The following is a 19,783-nucleotide window of genomic DNA, read 5'->3' as shown; positions in this document are numbered from 1 at the left end:
AAAACGTGCTCCGAAACGATGACGTATATTTTCAGTGAACCACTGCTCCGGAAGTGCTCTCTCTTGACCTGTCCGGGACTTATTGTTCTTTAACTTCTTTCGTTTTTCCTTCTCACCAAACGAGCCCCCTCCAAGTATTCTCATCGGGTAAGTACCGTAGTAAGAATTTAGTGGACTAAAACGTCCCATCTTAAAGCTCAGTGGAACTCGTTTGGCTTAATGTTGAAGCTTTGCAGGGTAACATAACGTTTTGTTTAGCTTAGCTCGCTAGCCAAGACACGTGAACGTATTTCGATTGCTTTCGCTTTATGCAATGGGGAGAGATTTGTGTCAAAAATATTTTCACAAATACATCCGCGATTCACACATAGGTTTTGTAGATCCATAAATATATCCCAAGATTTTCGCGTGTTTTTGAGGAAGTCGGCGTGATGTCACGATAACGTCACCTCGCTTAGCAACGTGTCGCCATTTTGTGAAGGGGGTACGCACAGCTAAACATTCCATGGACAAACGTCTGAAATTCATATATTTCAGGTGTGTTTTGTGTCTTTTTTCCTAAAAACGACTTAAACGTGGCTTACTATTATCACGAGTCACTGCCGACAGACGCAATGCATTTTAAAACTAGGCCTGCAAGAAGGACTGAACAGGGCCCTCGCAATCTAGCGCAACTCGGACAGTGTGCAGGTCAGGGTGGTGGCAGATCGTCCTCTCTAATCATCTCATAAGAACCTAACATGCTCAAAAGTTGCCTCTTTTCATTCACACACCTAAGCGATAAAAACCCTTATTGGAGAGAGTACTACAAAAAAGGAGCGAATAAAGGGTCGTCACGGCAACAGACAGAGACATGTGGACATGGGCCGTAAAATAAGTATTTCAAAAGGTCTTGAAACTACAATGACTAACCTGAAAAGAACTGGACATATATTAGAAAAATGAGTGACTTTCTATTGCCAATAGTTGGCGCTATAGGGTTGATGCAAATGATCCCTACAGGACCCTTCAGAGTATGACTCAACAAGCACGAGATGTTTGGCACAGATATGTTGTAGAAGTTATGACTGTTCAAAACTTGTGGTGAGACGAAATGGCTTCAGTCATTTTCACTTCTGTTGGACTCTTCTGATTCAACCAAACCTCAGTATTTTTCATCAGGCAGCTGAACGCATGCTCCCCTGATGCAGGTTTCAGGTGAAGATATTTCTTTTCCTTGGAGGAGGAGGCTGTTTAGTAAAAAAAGGAATTTCCTGTTTCCACTAGGGGACGTTAGGCCTAATGGGTAATGTTTCAATGCACTCGTGTTAAGGGTGGGATCCCGCACATACATGTCAGATATGAAAAAGATTGAACGTTGTGTCAAGGAACTATTAGTCATTTACTGAATTTGTCATTTTGCCGAAAAAATGGCCGACTTTGGCACCACGCCCAGGTCAGACCCATGAATGAAAACGCACCATTTTGAAAATTTTAGATCTCCTATGTCTCCTGAATAGTCTCACCAATTTTGAAGATGATCCAACTAACTCCCTCTGTGACTAGGTCTCAAATGTGCACCCTGTTAATTGATATAAATTTCACATTCGATCCAAAATACCCGATTTCCTGTTGGGCTTGGAATACGGGTTCAATAGACTTTTTGGAGCAGTTTTGCACAAGGTATCGACTCCCCAAATTTCATTGCTCTACGTTAAAAAAACATAATAGGAAACGCCTTTTGAAAAATTCAAGGGGGCACCACTGAGCCATTTTGTTACATTTTTTTTGTAATGTCGCAAGATTATCGAAATCCATGCAAAGCCGCATGTATGTGCAAAATTTGGTGAGTTTTCGTGCATGTTCAGGCCACCAAATGGAAACTATACTACAAATGGATAAAAATTTCACATTCGATCCAAAATACCCGATTTTCTGTTGGATTTGGAAAATGGGTGCAATAGACTTTTTGGAACAGTTTTGCATAAGGTATGGACTCCCCAAATTTCATTGCTCTACGTTGAAAAAAACCCAATAGGAAAGGCCTTTTTAAAAACTCCTTTCTGTCGCCACTAGTTGGCACTGTAGAGTTGATGCAAATGACCCTTACAAGACCCTTCAGGGTATGACTCTCAACAAGCACGGGAAGTTTGGCGCAGATATGTTGTATATCTGCTGAGTTATAACTGTTCAAAGTTTTTTGCAAGACAAATTGTTGGCGGTCATTTTCACTTTCCTGTTTGGACCCCTCCGCTTCAACAAAACATCAGTATTTTTCATCAGGCACCTGAACACAGGTCTTAAGGCTCCTCTGATGCAGGTTTGAGGTCAACAGATTTTTTCCCCTTGGAGGAGGAACCTGTCTCGTAAAAAAAGGCATTTCCTGTTCTCACTAGGGGGCACTAGGCCTAATGGGTAATATTTCAATTAGTGTTGCACCGATACCATTTTTTGGCCCCGATACCGATACCTGGCTGTGCAGTATCGGCCGATACCATACCGATACCACCCCGATTATACATATATATATATATATATATATATATATATATATTTTTTTTCCAAAGAGCTACATAATTGGATGTGAAATCATTGCTATCAAGGCTTTGTCAGGCTGTTGCTTTCCTTTGCAAAATAGGAAAAAGTACACTAAACCCTAGTAGACAATAGTTGAATAAACCTTCCGCTCTCAAAGGCCAAAATAGTGCTAAATTTGTGAAATTATATAATACTAGCCCAACAGTAAGAAAGTAAAAATAAATTCATAATAATAAACTCTGAATGAACTGAGTAAACTTTTAAACCTCTCAAAGTCCAAACAGTGCAACTTTCATGAAATTATTGTCACATTCTGCTGCTGGTTAGATTGTGTTTTGCTGTTGGGCGTGGGGGCGTGGCACTTGAATCCAATGCAGGCTCATCAACCCAGCATTTAAGCACGGGTGATCTCAGAGAAGGCTGCCGAGATATTTGCCTTGCTGATCGCTATTTGACATCTGGCACAATAATCTCGCTACATTTGCTTGTTATGCCCCTGCATTGGGTTTTTCTGTTAGTGTGCTGCTCTCGTTTGTAACCGCCGCCTATCGTCTTAGTTTGTCCGTCGACCTGCTGTTACGGACTCCTTTTGTTATTTCTACTATCCCACGATCGCGTGTTATTTTTTTGTTTGCAATCATTAAACCCTTTTATGTATCCCCCGCTTGTTGTCTGCTTCGAGGTTCAACCTTGTTTCCGCATTTGCGGACGCTAACAATTATAAGTAATAGTAATTGACCATAGCATCCCGTCTCTCCTTTTTTTCGGGAGGTGGGAGTCCCTTATTTCTATTTCTGAAAGGTGGCAACAATACTTTGGAAACACTTCCCAAATTACTGTGGCATTTCTTTCAGTAAAAGACAATAAAAGTAAAGTAGACGAAGTGAACTGACCAGAGATTGTTGCTCCGGTCCAGCGGCCTCCTTCCTCTGGATATCAGTCCTGCTCTTGCAGGCTCAAACTCGTTGTGTTCGTTCACGTTTCGTCTTCAAATGTTTTATCAAGTTCGAGGTATTGAAACTGGCCGATTTAACTCCACATCTCCAAACTTTCAGGCCGCAAATCTTGCATGCAGCCATTGATTTTAATCGACAGGATTTCTATTTGGAAATATTTCCCGACCGCCGCCATATTTCCTGGTTTGTTTTTCGTCCATATGAAAAAGCCCCCTTTTGATTGGTCAGGAGTGGCTATTGGCCCGCTCTCATTGGTCTGGAGCAGGCCAGTAGCGATAGCTGCTTGGTGTTCACGTGTCATCACACAACACAGAGACCGAGTGTAGTGAGCGCCAGGAGGAGAATAAGGCTGTGGTCAAATGTTATAATAATGGACCGGTAATTGGTATCGGCGCCGTCTTTGTTGGTACTCGCTGATACCGATACCACCATTTCGGGCCGGATCGGCGCCCCCTGCCGATACTAGTATCGGTGCATCTTTAATTTCAATGCACTCGTGTTAAGGGTGGGATACCGCACATACATGCCAGATATGAAAAAGATTGAACGTTGTGTCAAGAAACTATTAGTCATTTACTGAATATGTCATTTTGCCGAAAAAATGGCCGACTTTGGCACCACGCCCAGGTCAGACCCGTGAATGAAAACGCACCATTTTAAAAACTTAAGATCTCATATGTCTCCTGAACAGTCTCACCAATTTTGAAGATGATCCAACTAACTCCCTCGGCTAAAAGGTCTCAAATATGCACCCTGTAAATCGATAAAAATTTCATATTCGATCCAAAATAACCGATTTACTGTTGGGTTTGGAATATGAGTGTACATGTTTTTTTGGAGCAGTTTTGGACAAGGTATAGACTCCCCAAATTTCATTGCTCTACGTTGACAGACCCTAATGTTATAGGCCAATTTCAAAATTTCAAGGGGGCGCCACTGAGCCATTTTGTTAATTTTTTTGCAACGTTGCAAAATTATTGAAATTTACAATTTTCCGCACGTATGTGCAAATTTTGGTGACTTTTCGTGCATGTTCAGGCCTCCAAATTGGCCGTTTTCATTTGCCCTGAAAAAAAAAAATCCTTTGCAAAACAATAGGGCCTTCGCACGCTTAGCGTTTATTGGCGTACAAAGCTGCCGATACAAAGTCGCAGCTGATCGCTGGATAAACAAAGGAATGGCCTGCAGTGGAGTTCGGAAACATCTACAACTACCTCATAAAGTCACCCAGTAAGTTGACCTTTATCATTTACGTGGAATATGTACTGTGTGGAACTGAGAAAATTGGTAGTATATACAAAGTGATTATTTCTGCCGTTACCGGTAATTCGCCTCCAAGCTATTTAGCCGTCAACACGTCACGGCAAAATAACCAATTCCCACCAGGCCAATAATATACCGATTGACTAATCAGAGCAGTTCACGGCAAAAGAAAAAAAAACGCTTTGCGAGTTGCCGGTTAAGGTAAAAATAACCACTGCCTAGTCTATTGAATCGTAGCAGCTAATTGGGGCAAAAAATAATTGATTAAACTCACCAGCAATAAAATGTTGGCTGCAAACGTAAATGTGCTTGGATTTAGGTTCCCACAGGCGAAAATAGTCCACGGAACCGTCTTCTTTTACTGTTCCTCGATTAATTGCGCTCAGCCATTTGTTTCTCCTTTTTTTCTCACGTGGAACAATGAAGAACTTCAAATGCGGCTCCGAACTCTTCTTTGTGTGACAACCCGCAACACAGCAACTTTTAGCCATTCCGACGGAAAAAAGACTGCAAATAAGACGAAAGTTCAATGCGTTTCTATTATAAGTGACTCGTCTTTTACCCCATTGTCAATATGGCGACGCTTTGTTGTGGCTGGTGACGTCATTAAATGCCCGGATGTCCAACTGCCTCTCTGGGGAGAGATTTGTCTCAAAAATATTTTCACAACTACATCAGCGATTCACACATAGGTTTTTTAGATCCATAAATATATCCAAGGTTTTTGCGTGTTTTTTGAAATCCAAAAATAGATCCTCGAAATCCACATGTATTTTTTATGTTGTGCGTGCACTTATCATAATTTATTGTAGGGCTGCAGCTATCGAATATTTTAGTAATCGAGTAATCGACTGAAAATTCTATCGAGTAATTGGATAAAACGTGTTTTTTTAGGTAATGAGCAATTATAAATGTACATGAGGAAAAAAAGACATTTAATCCAATATTGAACCATTTTCAGTCAATGTCTTTATTTTTTCGATGTACATTGTTGAAAACAGCCAACAATTGCATATAAGATGTGACTAGAAAAAAAAAATCCACTGCTTTCACTCAAAAAACTTCTAGATCTTATAATAAAAAAAATTCTTACCTAAAAATGTAATTACGCTTGATAACACACATCACTTGAACGCTACGGGTTTTCCCCACGTGTTTCAATTTTAATTTCCATTGGTGTCAAGCTACTTTTAAGTTCTAGTTAAGTTTTAAAGAGTATGTCATGCCCTGGGAAAATGTTAATATTCCATCATTTATCCATAAACGCATGCCTTTTGTATCCATGTCATGCCACTTTGTGTAATTACACACAAGAAAATGAGAGAAATTTGGCTCGATTGTCAAGCTAAAACGACCGGCGGCCGAGATCTGGCAGATTGTGTGTGTGACGTCATTTCAAGTGCAGAGAGTGCCACCGGCCACTAGGGGGGCAGCGCCTGTCTGCATCAATATAATTCCTTCTAGTGAGGGGAGAATTAGCGTTGTTTTGAGCTGTTTATGCTGTTGCATTGTGTTCGTCCTGCACATATTCCAGGTTCCCTCATGAAGAAACACCCCTCGTTGTCAATAAAAGAGAATTCAGAATCGACAGTGAGGGGTGTTTCTTCAACAAGAAAAAAGGCTCAGTGCTTTAATACTGAATGGCGGCGATGATGGCAGACAATTTCGTTTATAGTTTCAGCGACGAATCCGACGTAGAAGGACGTAACGAATGTTCATCTAATGGTGACGAGGAGAGTTACGAAGCTTTAATTGGTGTTTTAGGTTACCAATTTAAGCCCAAACGAACGCCAATGCAGCGTAATGAAACGGTCATTGAGGGGAGCAATGACACTGATGAAACATCGGCAGCAGATCGTGTGGGAAACAACAAATGATATTTTTTGCATTTCTTTTTGTGAAGCTGATACACGGTGACCGCAAAATAAAGTAATATTAGTAATATAGTGATATTTTTTTTTATAAAAGAGTACTCACTCTGGCCATTTGGAGCTTGGCTGCTCCCCTCCTTTGCTTAGCCTTAGCCTCCTTTGCCAGTCATCGTCTTCTTTCTTGATATCTCGGGACATTTAGGTGGCTGGTGTATGGTGGGCACCGCATCTGCTTTGAGCAGCAATCTTGCAGCAAAACCCGATTTCACTTGTCCATAGTTCGAGAAGCTTTCAGGTGGAAAATGTGCACCATAGAAAATCGTGCCGAAGGCTGGGTCTAGAAAATTAGCCCTCTTTGCACGGACGAACTTTACCCATTGTCTGCGTAGTCCAGCTTTTTTTTTTTCGCGTTCGGGAACTCATGGATACTATATTCCGATAAATAGCTATTTGTACACCACATAGCACAGCAGTTTTGAACCATTTTAGTGATGTTTTGGTTAAACAAACCCAAACGCTACTCTCTCGTCGATAAAAAACAATGGCACCTGGCTCCGCTCGACTGTCAATCACTTGGTGTGACGTCGCCGCCCCATTCGGCTGTTTCCGGAACACTTTCGGAAATGTTCGTCATTTTCGATCTATTTTCGATAATTGCTCATTAATGTGATTGATTTTTTTGTTAACTTTATCAATATTTGTTATCTTGGCACGTAACGGTTCTATTGATGTCTCGCACCCCCTTTGCCGTTACATACCCTTTAAGTTAGTCTAAACTGTAAGTACTGATAGGATTTTTAGTTTTTGCAGTGTTCAAAATAAATGTACTGTATGATACCTGCTGTATTGGAACACATTAGGGACCAGTGCTACTTGTTTTATTCAGCAATGACTACTGAGCTAAAACTGACAGTTAGCTTTAGGAGTGGGAACCTCTTGGTACCTCACGATGCGATACGATTTGCGATTCAAAGTTCACGATAACGATGATCTGACGATATGGCGATACAACGATTATCGATACATTGGTCGGGAAACCATTCTCGGATAGTCTACAAACAACTAATAAACAAAAAAACAAGCTTCTGCTGCGAATTGGAATGAGTTTATCACTAGTAGACGTCCAATCCATTTGAACTGGGAGGGTGGCATCCCTTCCACTTCAAACTGATTGAACGTCTATGGCCGTCATTGGCAGCCAATGCCAGGCATTGACGTCATTTTGAGCCATTTAAGGTTATTTACCTGTTGATTTTCAGTTACTTCCCCGAAAATCGGACAGAATGACTGCGAATGCTCTGGTTTCGAATTAGCGCTGCAACAATTAATCGATTAACTCGAGTATCCGATTAGAAAAATAGATTCAAATTAAATTTTGCTGCTTCGAGTATTCGTTTAATTAAAGTGGTGTAGTAATGGTTTGTTTTAAAAGTGTTTGCATTTATTTTGATTGATTTGGTGGGATACACGGCCCTCTAGTCTATCTCATTTCACATGGCTGAATCCATCTGCTCCCTGAGCCTTAAACAAGTTTTTGTTTGAGCTAATGTTTTTTTTAAATTCATAATTTAGTTTAAAGGTATATTTAGCCATTTTTTGTAGGAATATGTGTCTGAGCCATTTGTTAAGAGCATTGTAAAAAAGCGTTAGCATTTTATAGCATTTAAGCTAGCTGACTTTTGCTATCTAAGTTAGCCAATTGTTCTTTTGTTTTACATAGATCCTCTTTTTTTTTTAATATACAGTGTACGTATATACCGTGTGAGGCTCAGCTCAGGTAAAAAATTTTTATCTTCCTTATCCGATTACTCGAATATTCGAACTAAATAGTTTATCGATGAATCGACTACTAAAATAATCGATAGCTGCAGCCCTATTTCGAATGAACGAACGTTCGCAGTCTAAATGGATTGGGCGTCGAGCACCGTCAATGGCAGCCTTAGTTACCTGAGACACTATTATGGTGGATGATTTTGGTAGTAACTTGTTGGTCCCTTTTGTTTTTCTTTTTTTTTTTTAACATTGACACCTTTTTAAAACGATATCTCGATTCTTGGCAGGAGCATATCGATAACCTTTTGGGATACAAAGTATCACGATATATCACCATTACGATATATTGTCACACCCCTAGTTAGCTTTATTATGTTTTCATTTTACACCCTCATCACTCTACAGCGCTGGGTTTTTACAGATTAAATAAAGCCTTTATGTAAGACACGTTAGCCACGCATCGACAGTGGTCATAATCAAAAGAAACCTAGCCCTCCGAAGGGCTAACGTTATGTGAGCGAGTGACAGTAATGTTATATTTATTAGTGATGAGAAGTCTACTGCTTAACCCTTTAACACCTAAGCCTATTTTGGCCGAATTTGCATGCATTTTTATGTTGCCTTTATATTTCAAAGAAAAAATTGTTTACAATGGCCAAGTTGGGTCCCTTTTTTCAGGACACCTTGAACTTCTTCACTGACCAATTCTAATCCACATTTTGGACCCAAAAAGACAAAAAAAATCCCGAAATCTTTTTTCAAAATTTGTAATGTTGATGTGCCATTGACAACCAAACATGCTCAACCAACAGTTTTGAAGCTTGATAAAAATTTTTCAACTTGTTAGGATAAACATTCAATAGAAAAAAATAAGATTGAATAGTTTTATGTTTGACAATTCAACACAAACAGCAGGTATGGTCATAGGCGTTTTTGGCCTTTACACATACTATGGTCAAAACAGGTTATATACTGTGCAAAATAGCGAGAGAAAAAAATTATATATATCATCTAACACAAAAATGGTTTGGAGGATATCTCTTTGTGAAGTTAGGTGTTGTACCCATCACCTTATCAAAAGTATATACGTACATGCACTCGAGCTTCTCGAACACACATCTACATAAAAATTGATTATGAAGATTATAGTGAAGAAAAAAAATATATATATCTTTGGGGAAAAAGTATTTTAAGAAATATTGACAAGTACTTCAATTCAAAATTTTCAGGCTTGCGACACAATAAAGGTTTTTTCTTTGCGCACTCAATAAAGCTTCCTCTTGAACAGGTCACGGAGCTGCGTCACACAGCCTACTCTTTCGCCGTTTGCGGCTTTGCGCGCTGCTGTCACTTCTACTCACCGAGACGGCGACTCATTCAAAGAAAACAACGACAAATACGGCTCATCTTCTTCCTTGAGTTGATGAAATAAAGCATTAGCTTGCGCTAAATGTAGTTTTAGATTCATTCTGCGCGTTTCAAAGTCGCTCGCTCAAACAAACCGGCCGTTGCTTGGTTCGCATGCCACCCTTTCAATAGTTGGCGCCTCGCTCGGAAATTTATTAAAAATGATCACATTCGGTTCGTCCTTCTTGACATCACAACGGCTCTTGGGATTTGTAGTCTTTTGTGCTGCTTTCGGTTTTGAAAAAGGAGAAGAAATGATGGAAATATGGAGATGGATACATGGTCCGTGCAACGTTTTAATGCATATTTATGAGTGCAATAAAACTATAAAACTCAAATGACATTATCTCCCGTTTTTCTTGGCCGATTGACTTCAAATAAAAACTGGTGTGGACATCAACTTCTGCACTTTCAAACGAGACCAACCAGCGGCATGTGGGTGACGTATTTACAGCGTGACGAAGCTTCAAAGACGATATGCGTAAACGCGTCGCTGCCGACACGTTCGGTGTTAAAGGGTTAAAGATGGCGGCTATTTACTAATGCTGCCCAGAGCGGCCGAGTCTGTCATTTTGCATCTAGTCCTAAATGCATGCGAGATCTATGAGACGCATCGGGCACTACCTGCTACCATACTAGAGTCATGCGGGCGTAGTTCTTAGCAACGTCGGCGTAGTTTGTAGTGGCTGTCGGCTACGGTAATTTTTTTTTTTTTAATTTTTTTTTTATTCTTCCTCTACGCACGTGACGTCAGCGCGTTGTCCCGCATTAAAACTAGTCTGGGCAAAACGTGATGCTTAGAGCTGGCAAATTTAAACGATTCCTCTAGGTGAATAAAATTACTCGGATTAGTTTTTAAACTCGAGTTGCTCGAGTATTCGTTTCAGCTCTAATTTATTGTTTGCAAAAATTCGAATTGTATTTGTGAATCTGCGGCGGCGTGCATTAATTTTTTATAGACAAACCTAACAAGAAACGGTCAAATTTTCACACACAAGTGCTTTTGCCATAAGCGGATTTTAAGGGGGAGGGCAAAAAGTGTCATTGCATGTAATTGACTTTCCTATATATTTATAAAAGTTGTAAAACAATATAATTGCAACCACAATGAATGAAATAAACAAAAAATAAATTGGATCAAAATTATTTTTCGAACAGATCATGTGACTAGCAACTTAGACGGTCATTTGCTTTGCATATAATTTTCAACAAAAAAATTAGGGTGGGGCAATTTTATTTTTCAAATGATTGTTTTCTTTGATTGTAAATATATATATATATATTTTTAATTGAAGGAACTTTTTTTGGGCAGATTGAATGATTTAGACACAAATGTCCAACCCTTAATATGGCCCAAACACAAAAAGGATTCCTTCAATCAAAGAAAAGTTTTTAAATGAAAAATTAACTGTTCAAATGAAAATTTTTCAATCTCAAACATTTTTTCGCATTTAAAAAACTTTTCTATGATTTAATTTTTTCTAATTTTGATTGAAGTTATTTTTCTTTTAAAAATATTTATATTTTTTAAAGAAACTTATTTTTTGATTGAATAATAAAGACAACAATGTCCTAGCCAAAATGTGGCCCAAACACAAATCAACATTACTTCAATCAAAAAAGTTGCTTCAATAAAAAAAAAAACTTGACTTCCATCAAAAAAAAAAAAATCACATAAAAATAGCTTTCACATGCATTATTTGTAGTTTTTTTTTTTTTTTGAGTTTCAAATTTATTTTTGCATTCAAACACTTTTTTCATTAAAGCGACTTTTTTGGGGGGGGTTGAAAATATATATATTGATTGAAGCAACTTTTTTTAATTGAAGCAACTTTTTTTGATTGAATAATATAGACTCAGATCTTCTTCCTATGGCTCCACCCGGGGGATACAATTTTTGACTGGGGTAACTACATTGGTACGACACCTGCGGGTGATCCATATTCAATAGTTGATGATTTTGGCGAAAAGTATTGCCGAAGCAGCCTGATTTAGAATTCCCCTCAAGAATGATGGGAAACAAATGCTCATTGTCAACTTATTATTATATATATTCTTGTAAGTTAAATTTCTAGCTGACACTTTATTTCGGGGTCATCAACATGTTGTGCCCCCATAAATAAATAAATTATTCTGTTAAACTCAGGAGGCGTGTTGTGTTGGACAAGTTCTGAAATAAATGATAAAAACCTGACGAAGCTGGCGATTTTTTTTTGGCGATGTCACCACAATAATTATTGTCACTAGAACTTAAAAAGACTGGCGAACGGCGATCGGAGGAGGACCGTGGAGATCGTCAACATTCTACGGCCGCATTTTTGAGCCAGTTCACTGATGCGCACCCCATGGTCATAATTTTCTATCATTTCCATCTTCATTTCAATGGTTAGCGTCACCTTTTTCCTTTTTTTTCACAACCTGCACTCACCTTCTTTGAACCTGTGTTGATTTCTCTCACAAGAAAATCCGCCGTGTGTCCGTCTGCGGCGTTTTCGTGTCGTCGTATTTCGAGCATGTCGTCGGATGTAGAAACAAATGTTGAGTTGCTGACATGGCACACCAGACCATCACTGACTGTGGGTACTTGACACTGGACTTCAGGCATTTTGGCATTTCCTTCTCCCCAGTCTTCTTCCAAACTCTGGCACCTTGATTTCCGAATGACATGCAAAATTTGCTTTCATCTGAAAAAAGTACTTTGGACCACTGAGCAACAGTCCAGTGCTGCTTCTCTGTAGCCCAGGTCAGGCGCTCCTGCCACTTTTTCAGGTTCAAAAGTGGCTTGACCTGGGGAGTAGGGCACTTGTAGCCCATTTCCAGGTTTCTGCAGGTCCCCAAAGGTCTGAAATCGGCCCTTCTCCACAATCTTTCTCAGGGTGCGGTCACCTCTTCTGTTTGTGCAGTGTTTCCTTCCACACTTTTTCCTTCCCACAGACTTCCTACTGAGGTGCCTTGATACAGCACTCTGGGAACAGCCTATGTGCTCAGAAATGTCTTTCTGTGTCTTAGCCTCTTGCTTGAGGGTGTCAATGATGGCCTTCTGGACAGCAGTCAGGTCGGCAGTCTTGCCCATGATTGCGGTTCTGAGTAATGAACCAGGCTGGGAGTTTTCAAAAGCCTCAGGAATCTTTTGCAGGGGGTATGAGTTAATTCGTTGATTCAGATGATTCGGTTTGTAGCTTCTTTTGAGTACCTTTTCATGATTCGTTAATTTTTTGAGATAGGGATTTTTGGTTTTTCTTGACTTTTTTGCCAAAATCATCAATATTAAAAGTTGTGTGTAATGAATCTAAAATATATGAAAGTCTAATGTTTATTAATACATTACATAAAATAATGAACTTTATCACAACATGCAAATTTTTTTCAAAGGACAAGTATATTAGAGTTATGGCGGAAAATTCAGCGCCGAGAATAGCTAAATTTGCATATTCGGTAAAAAGATTTAACGTTTAACACTAATAGTGCCGTATTTTCAACCTTTTTTGAGTCATGGCATGTTTTTACATTGGAAAAAATCTTACGGCACACAACAAACCAAAATTGTTCCAAAATGACTTTCTGTACAATATATTTAATTAGAATGAACTCCCGATTGATTCCACTTGTTTCACAAGAAAACAACTAATCTTATTCTAGGAGTACGAGGGATTTTAATAGCCTTGTAAAGAGCTTTACTAGTTTTGGCAAGGACTGAATAGTTTTTTGTTGTTGTTGAGGACTACAGTTCCACACAATCGTGCATCGAGATTTCATTTAGCTTCGCAACTGGAGGCATGAGACCCATTGTTAGAGTGTCCCAAACTTCTAAGAAAGCGCATTTATTAATCGGCCGGGAAGCCTGCCGAATATAATGCTACGACGATGCCGACACGTCTGCAATTCATTCAGAATTGGATTTGCTTTGTTAGCTGTTTGTAAAGCTGAACAACATCACGTTTAGTGAGGACAGAACACATCAATTTAATGAAGTAAAAAATAAGATACTGTTAGCTACAATAAGGTATTGTTTATGCAACTAGAAAAAAAAATTCATTTAAACATGCCGTTCCGCCGAAGACTGCCGTCCACCTCTCACTTTCCCACTTATGCAATTAATGGGTTACCACTGAACCCTTTACATTGGCCTGCCGCTAGTATGAAACGGCCTTTACAATTTGGATGGGGTATAAATCAGATTTTGGCTGCCAGTCTGAACAAGGCCAAAATGTCGTTAAAAAATTTTACAACATAAAAATCACGATGGGAAACTAAGCAAAGCTCGACTTTAGCAATTCACATGATTTTTTTTTCCATTTCCAGAGTCCCGCAGACGTCACTATTAAAAAGCTTCACCTTCAGAAGCACGATCCCCTCCATGTTAAACGGGAGGAGTCGGAGATGCCGTACATCAAACTGGAGGAGGAGCCAGAGACCCCCAGCATTAAAGAAGAAGAAGAGGAAGATGAAATCACTAAGTATCCAATTACTGTCTGTGTGAAGAGTGAAGACGACGAAGGTTCAAGCGAAGAGAGCGGAGCAGAGGAACCTTCGTGCGACGGCTCATTTCAACACCTGACAACAAAAGGAGAGGGACAATCGCACCATGAAGGTTTGTTCGCGCTGCTCTTGCACAGTGAAGAAGTAACGTTACACTCTTCTGAGTTTAACACCGATGAGATGGATAAAGGCCAAAATCCTTAAACAAATCTTCATTGAAAAGAGGCACAAAAGTGGTTGGGAGACCTTTTACCTGCTCACTTTGAGATAAAACATATTTTCAGAAATATCACTTAAAAAGACACTTGCCTACACACACCGGGGAGAATTTTGGCTGCAGTTTGTGGTAAATGATTCGCTGAGACGGGAAGTTTAAACTAACACATAGTGGTACACAGTGGAGAGAAGCCCTTTCCCTGCTCAGTTTGCCACAAAAGATTCTAAGAGAAAAGTTAAACCGTCACACTAAAACACACACTGGAGAGAAACATTTTGCCTGCTCACTTTGCTATAAAAGATACTTAGAGGGATCCTCGATCTTAAAGGGATCCCCTGTTTTTAAGACAAGTAATTCTTAAAAGATACATGTTAGTATGAGTTATAATAATTTGATTTTAAAACCCCTCTTAATGTTTTTGTTTTAATAAAGTTTGTAAAATTATTTTAAGGTCGCCATTGTTGTTACGTCGCAGTGCGTGACGTCACTGGCCCCGTTGCCGCAATTCCAGCGTGTCACTCGTTAGCTTCCCAACATGTCGTCACTTCTACCCTTCCTATTTGAACAAGATCTGAAAAGTGAAGAGCAGGACAGCACTGTCGGTCGTTCCCAAGACGAGCTTCAGGGAAAAATGCGTGCAGCAAATACCTGATAAGACAAAAGTTGCGCAAAACTGGTGGTGCGAGAGGGTCCTGTTGGGAAGTCCGGTTGGGAGCGAGAGTGTATGCTGTCCGGTTTTATTAGCAGATATTCAAGGTAAGCATATTGCGTTTTCAAACTAATCCCAATATAATTATGTAGATTGTTAGCATCCAGAGCTGTCGTAAAATCCATGTCTTGTACATTGTAACGCGTGGTAGCTAGGATACGTGTATAAAAGTACCAAAAAGGGGAGAAGCTTCCACTTATGCACATTTATTCACAAAAAATAATATTTCCACCTTGACCATTCTTCACTCGGGAGCTCAGCAGTACGCAAACACGCGTTCCCTGACGAACTCTCAACATTGTTGTAAGGTCCACGTCAGAGTCACTGTCGTCACTGTAGAGTGCCATAGTGCTTTAATTATTTAGTATGATTTGGGAAAAACTCCCACGAAGAATAGTCAACAAAAAAGATAGCAATAGTAATCCAAATCTGCGTTTTTTACTCACTCGAAGATCCAGGAATTAGAACGATGCCATAGCAATGTCACAGCCGCGATTAGGCCGTCGATTCTACAAAATAGACTGATCCGAAAAGCCGCTGTGGGACCGACGAATATAAAAAATGGACAGATCTGAAACCAATTTTGCAGACGCGGTGCGACCGTCGAATCCAGAAAATAGACGGATCCCTTTCTTGACTGAGGATCCAGAAAAAATGCTCGGGCGCTAGTTGTAACGCGTGGTGGGTAGGATACGTGCATACAGGGACCAAAAAGGGGGAGAAGCTTCCACTTATGCACATTTATTCACTAAAAATAATAATTCCACCTTGACCACTCACTTCACTGCCCTTGTTTCCATTTGACTGGAAATTGCATCCAAAAGCAGCACATCGTGGTATTTTACTTCGCGAGTTTAGGCAGCAATAAGCAATTGTTGAACACGAAAGATGCCAATGACGTCATCACTGGGAGCCCGCAAACCATGGCACCAACTAACGGACAAAGTATGGACTAAAAATTATAAAATATTGCCATTGATTTAACATTTTATGTGTTTCTAACAACATATTTTAGTACAAGAGAACAATTGTGGTTTATTAGAGCCTACATGTATTTAAGTTATAGGATCACTTTAAAGAGATGTAGGCCCTGATAAACCATAATTATTCTCTTGTACTAAAATATGTTGTAGAAACACATGAAATGTTAACTAAATGGCAATATTTTATAATATTAAGTACATATTTTGACCGATAGTTGGCGCCATGTTTTGCGGGCTCGGAGTGATGACGTATAATTGGGATGTTTCCAATTGTGTACAACAATTGTGTATGGCTGCCTAAACTCTCTAAGTAAAATGTCACGATGTGCTGCTTTTGGATGCAATTTCCAGTCAAATGGAAACAAGGGGGGTGATCTGAGTCTCCACAGATTTCCTATTGACAAGAAGAGGTGAAACGTTTGGGAAAATGCCTGTAGACTGACAAAACTTCCCAAAGAACCAAAGCTTAATTCTCGCCATTTTTTTCTCCTATGCGATCGAGGCTTTTAGTCGATGACAACTTATGAATGAGCTCACCGGAGCGGCTGGATATAAGCAGAGACTAAAATCAAATGCTGTTCCAATAATTTTCCCCCACAAGAGGCCTTAACGCGTTCGGATAGCGAGTGAAATGCGCGCAATAAAGCACCAAAGACAAACTGCTGGCCGCTCTCTTAAGCAGGCAAGCCACCCCTCTCGCTACAGCGGTAGGCGAACCTTCTGGCGTACCGCTAGTCACAGAAGCTAATAATTCACCTCTACTGTCAGTTCATCAGGCAGTAAGTGTGTCTGTTCAGTATTCACCTAATTGGAGTGATGCTACCTCTCAAACTGATCCAGACAGGTACGATGCAGCGATACAGTGGCCAGCTGATGCTGGAATTAATATGAACCACCCTTACGTAGCTAAACGTGAGTTGGATGTACAAAACATGGAGGACACTCGATCCAGATGACGAATTTAATCTGGACAGCCACGACTAGGGGTGTGCCATCTTAGGCACCCCACGATTCGATTCGATTACGATTCAGGGTGCTACGATTCGATTTTTGAACGATGATAGCGGTATTGACGATGATTGACGAATTATTGTGAAATATAGCTGGGCTGATGTGATGAAGGTTGGATACCACTGCAGATAGTCCGGTTAGAACTATAATTATGTCCGTCCGAATTAATGAGACCAAAAACTTGCTCTTCCTCAACAATGCTTTATTTCTCTTCTTTCTATTGTTAACGTGGGTCTTAACTTTCGTTAGGTGGCCAAAATATGCCTGATCTGAAAAAGAACAAATTGCAACTCACCACCAGGGGGATCCAAAACACGCAACATTCAAACCTGGCATTTTTAACAATTATACTGGAATAAATTTGATTATGCAATAGCTCACATTGAAGATCTGCTAACAAAAACCGGAGTTCTCAACAGCATACGCTCTCTCGCTTCGTTATTATTGAGACGCACTTGCCGCGAGTACATCACCAGTTTTGCCCAACTCTTGTCTTATCAGGTATTTCCCGCTCTGCATTTTGCTTCAACTGCCAGTCTTGTGAACGACCGACAATGCTATCCTGCTCTTCACTTTTCCGATCTGGTTCAAATTGGAAGGGCAGAACCGACGACATGTTGGGGTAGTTAACGAGTGACACGCTGGAAGTTCGGCAACGGGCCCGGTGACGTCACGGCACTGCGACGTCAAAAAGAATGGCGACCTATGGCTTAAAATAATTTTGCAAATTTTATTAAAACGAAAACATTAAGAGGGGTTTTAATATGAAATTGTTATAACTCATACTAACATTTATCTTTTGAGAATTACTTGTCTTAAAGATCGAGGATCCCTTTAACAATGGCTGGTATAATTCTTTATTAAATGCTACATTAATTGAGTCCTGTCAAATCAACTTATGCTGCATAGAACAACACATCACAATGAGTTGCCATAGCACACTACAGCCAATGTTTAACAAGTTAAACGAGTCGGAACCTTTGAAGTACTCTCAAGCTTCTTTGGCAAGTTCAATGCGGCTCATTTGTCACTCATCGTTAACTTTAACAAGCTTCAGGAGGGAGATGCTGTACGTAATCGGATCGGACACCTCTATAAAATCCTGCATTTTTTTTTTATTGAAAAAAAAAAAAAAAATTCCACGATGGACTGAGGGCGCGATGCTTGAAGCGCGAAGCAGCGAAGGATCGCTGTAGACCCCATTCACCAACGTCACACAATCACGTGATCACTGTATTGTGCCGCCATATTGTTCGTCATTGTGTGTCCGTATTGTCAGTTGTCGTGCAATTTATGGAAACCCCGGTGCTTTCAGACGCTGGAAACTCATTGGATGTGTTGCATAAAAGCCGTTATGTGGAAAAGCTTCAGTCGATCCAGTCGCCAGATCCATATTTGATGCCCAAATCGATGTTTTTCGACCCGCTGTCTTCGCCGTCTCTGCCTGACATCTCCTACCCTGATATCTACAACTATCTTGTCCACACGAAGTCGGCCTATTCTCACGAAAGTTTGAAAAACTTGAAGAGCTTGGAGGCATATAAACACTTCGTTGCTGGTTGGGTAAAACAGGTCCTCGTCCACAAGAATTCGGCAGGGATCTATCTTGTGCTCGGGAAGGTGAGTTACGAAACTTTCAGTTCAAAATCTTTTATTCTCGCTAACATCCACTGTCAAGTCTAATTTACAGTGGGGCAAATAAGTATTTAGTCAACCACCAATTGTGCAAGTTCTCCTACTTGAAAAGTTTAGAGAGGCCTGTAATTGTAAACATGGGTAAACCTCAACCATGAGAGACAGAATGTGGGAAAAAAAAAAAAAAAACAGAAAATCACATTTTTGTATTTTTTAAAGAATTTATTTGCAAATCATGGTGAAAAATAAGTATTTGGTCAATACCAAAAGTTCATCTCAATACTTTGTTATGTACCCTTTGTTGGCTATAACGGAGGCCAAACGTTTTCTGTAACTCTTCACTCTTCGCTTGGTGTAAAGAAATCAACTGCGGGAGCAGTTATTAGAAAATGGAAGACATAAAAGACCACTGATAATCTCCCTCAATCTGGGGCTCCATGCAAGATCTCACCCCGTGGCGTCAAAATGATAACAAGGACGGTGAGCAAAAATCCCAGAACCTCACGGGGGGACCTAGTGAATGACCTAAAGAGAGCTGGGACCACAGTAACAAAGGCTACTAGCAGTAACACAATGCGCCGCCAGGGACTCAAATCCTGCACCGCCAGACGTGTCCCCCTACTGAAGCCAGTACACGTCCAGGCCCGTCTGCGGTTCGCTAGAGAGCATTTGGATGATCCAGAAGAGGACTGGGAGAATGTGTTATGATCAGATGAAACCAAAATAGAACTTTTTGGTCGAAACACAGGTTCTCGTGTTTGGAGGTGAAAGAATACTGAATTGCATCCGAAGAACACCATACCCACTTTGAAGCATGGGGTGGAAACCTCATGCATCGGGGATGTTTTTCTGCAAAGGGACCAGGACGACTGATCCGTGTAAAGGAAAGAATAAATGGGGTCATGTATCGAGAGATTTTGAGTGAAAATCTCCTTCCATCAGCAAGGGCATTGAAGATGAGA

General features: G+C 40.2%; 1 protein-coding gene across 4 annotated transcripts in view; it reads left to right on the top strand.

The window, feature by feature from the left end:
- The window catches only part of LOC130920385 (zinc finger protein 157-like), a 46,348-nt gene continuing 26,565 nt past the window's right edge, over window positions 1-19,783 (top strand). Inside the window, exons 1-3 of one of the 4 annotated variants that reach the window (XM_057843596.1) lie at window positions 1-147; window positions 14,090-14,378; window positions 18,502-18,806. In XM_057843596.1, the coding sequence (XP_057699579.1) occupies window positions 14,168-14,378; window positions 18,502-18,806 (516 nt within the window). In that variant the 5' untranslated portion in view covers window positions 1-147; window positions 14,090-14,167. Of the gene's footprint in view, window positions 148-14,089; window positions 14,379-18,501; window positions 18,807-19,783 lie in introns of those variants that run through there. The other 3 variants (XM_057843570.1, XM_057843577.1, XM_057843587.1) reach the window with 3 other exon arrangements.

This window comes from Corythoichthys intestinalis, chromosome 1, assembly GCF_030265065.1.
Source record: "Corythoichthys intestinalis isolate RoL2023-P3 chromosome 1, ASM3026506v1, whole genome shotgun sequence".
NCBI lineage: Eukaryota > Metazoa > Chordata > Actinopteri > Syngnathiformes > Syngnathidae > Corythoichthys > Corythoichthys intestinalis.
The sequence above is the reverse complement of the archived record's forward strand: the minus strand, read 5'-3'. Positions and strand labels throughout refer to the sequence as shown.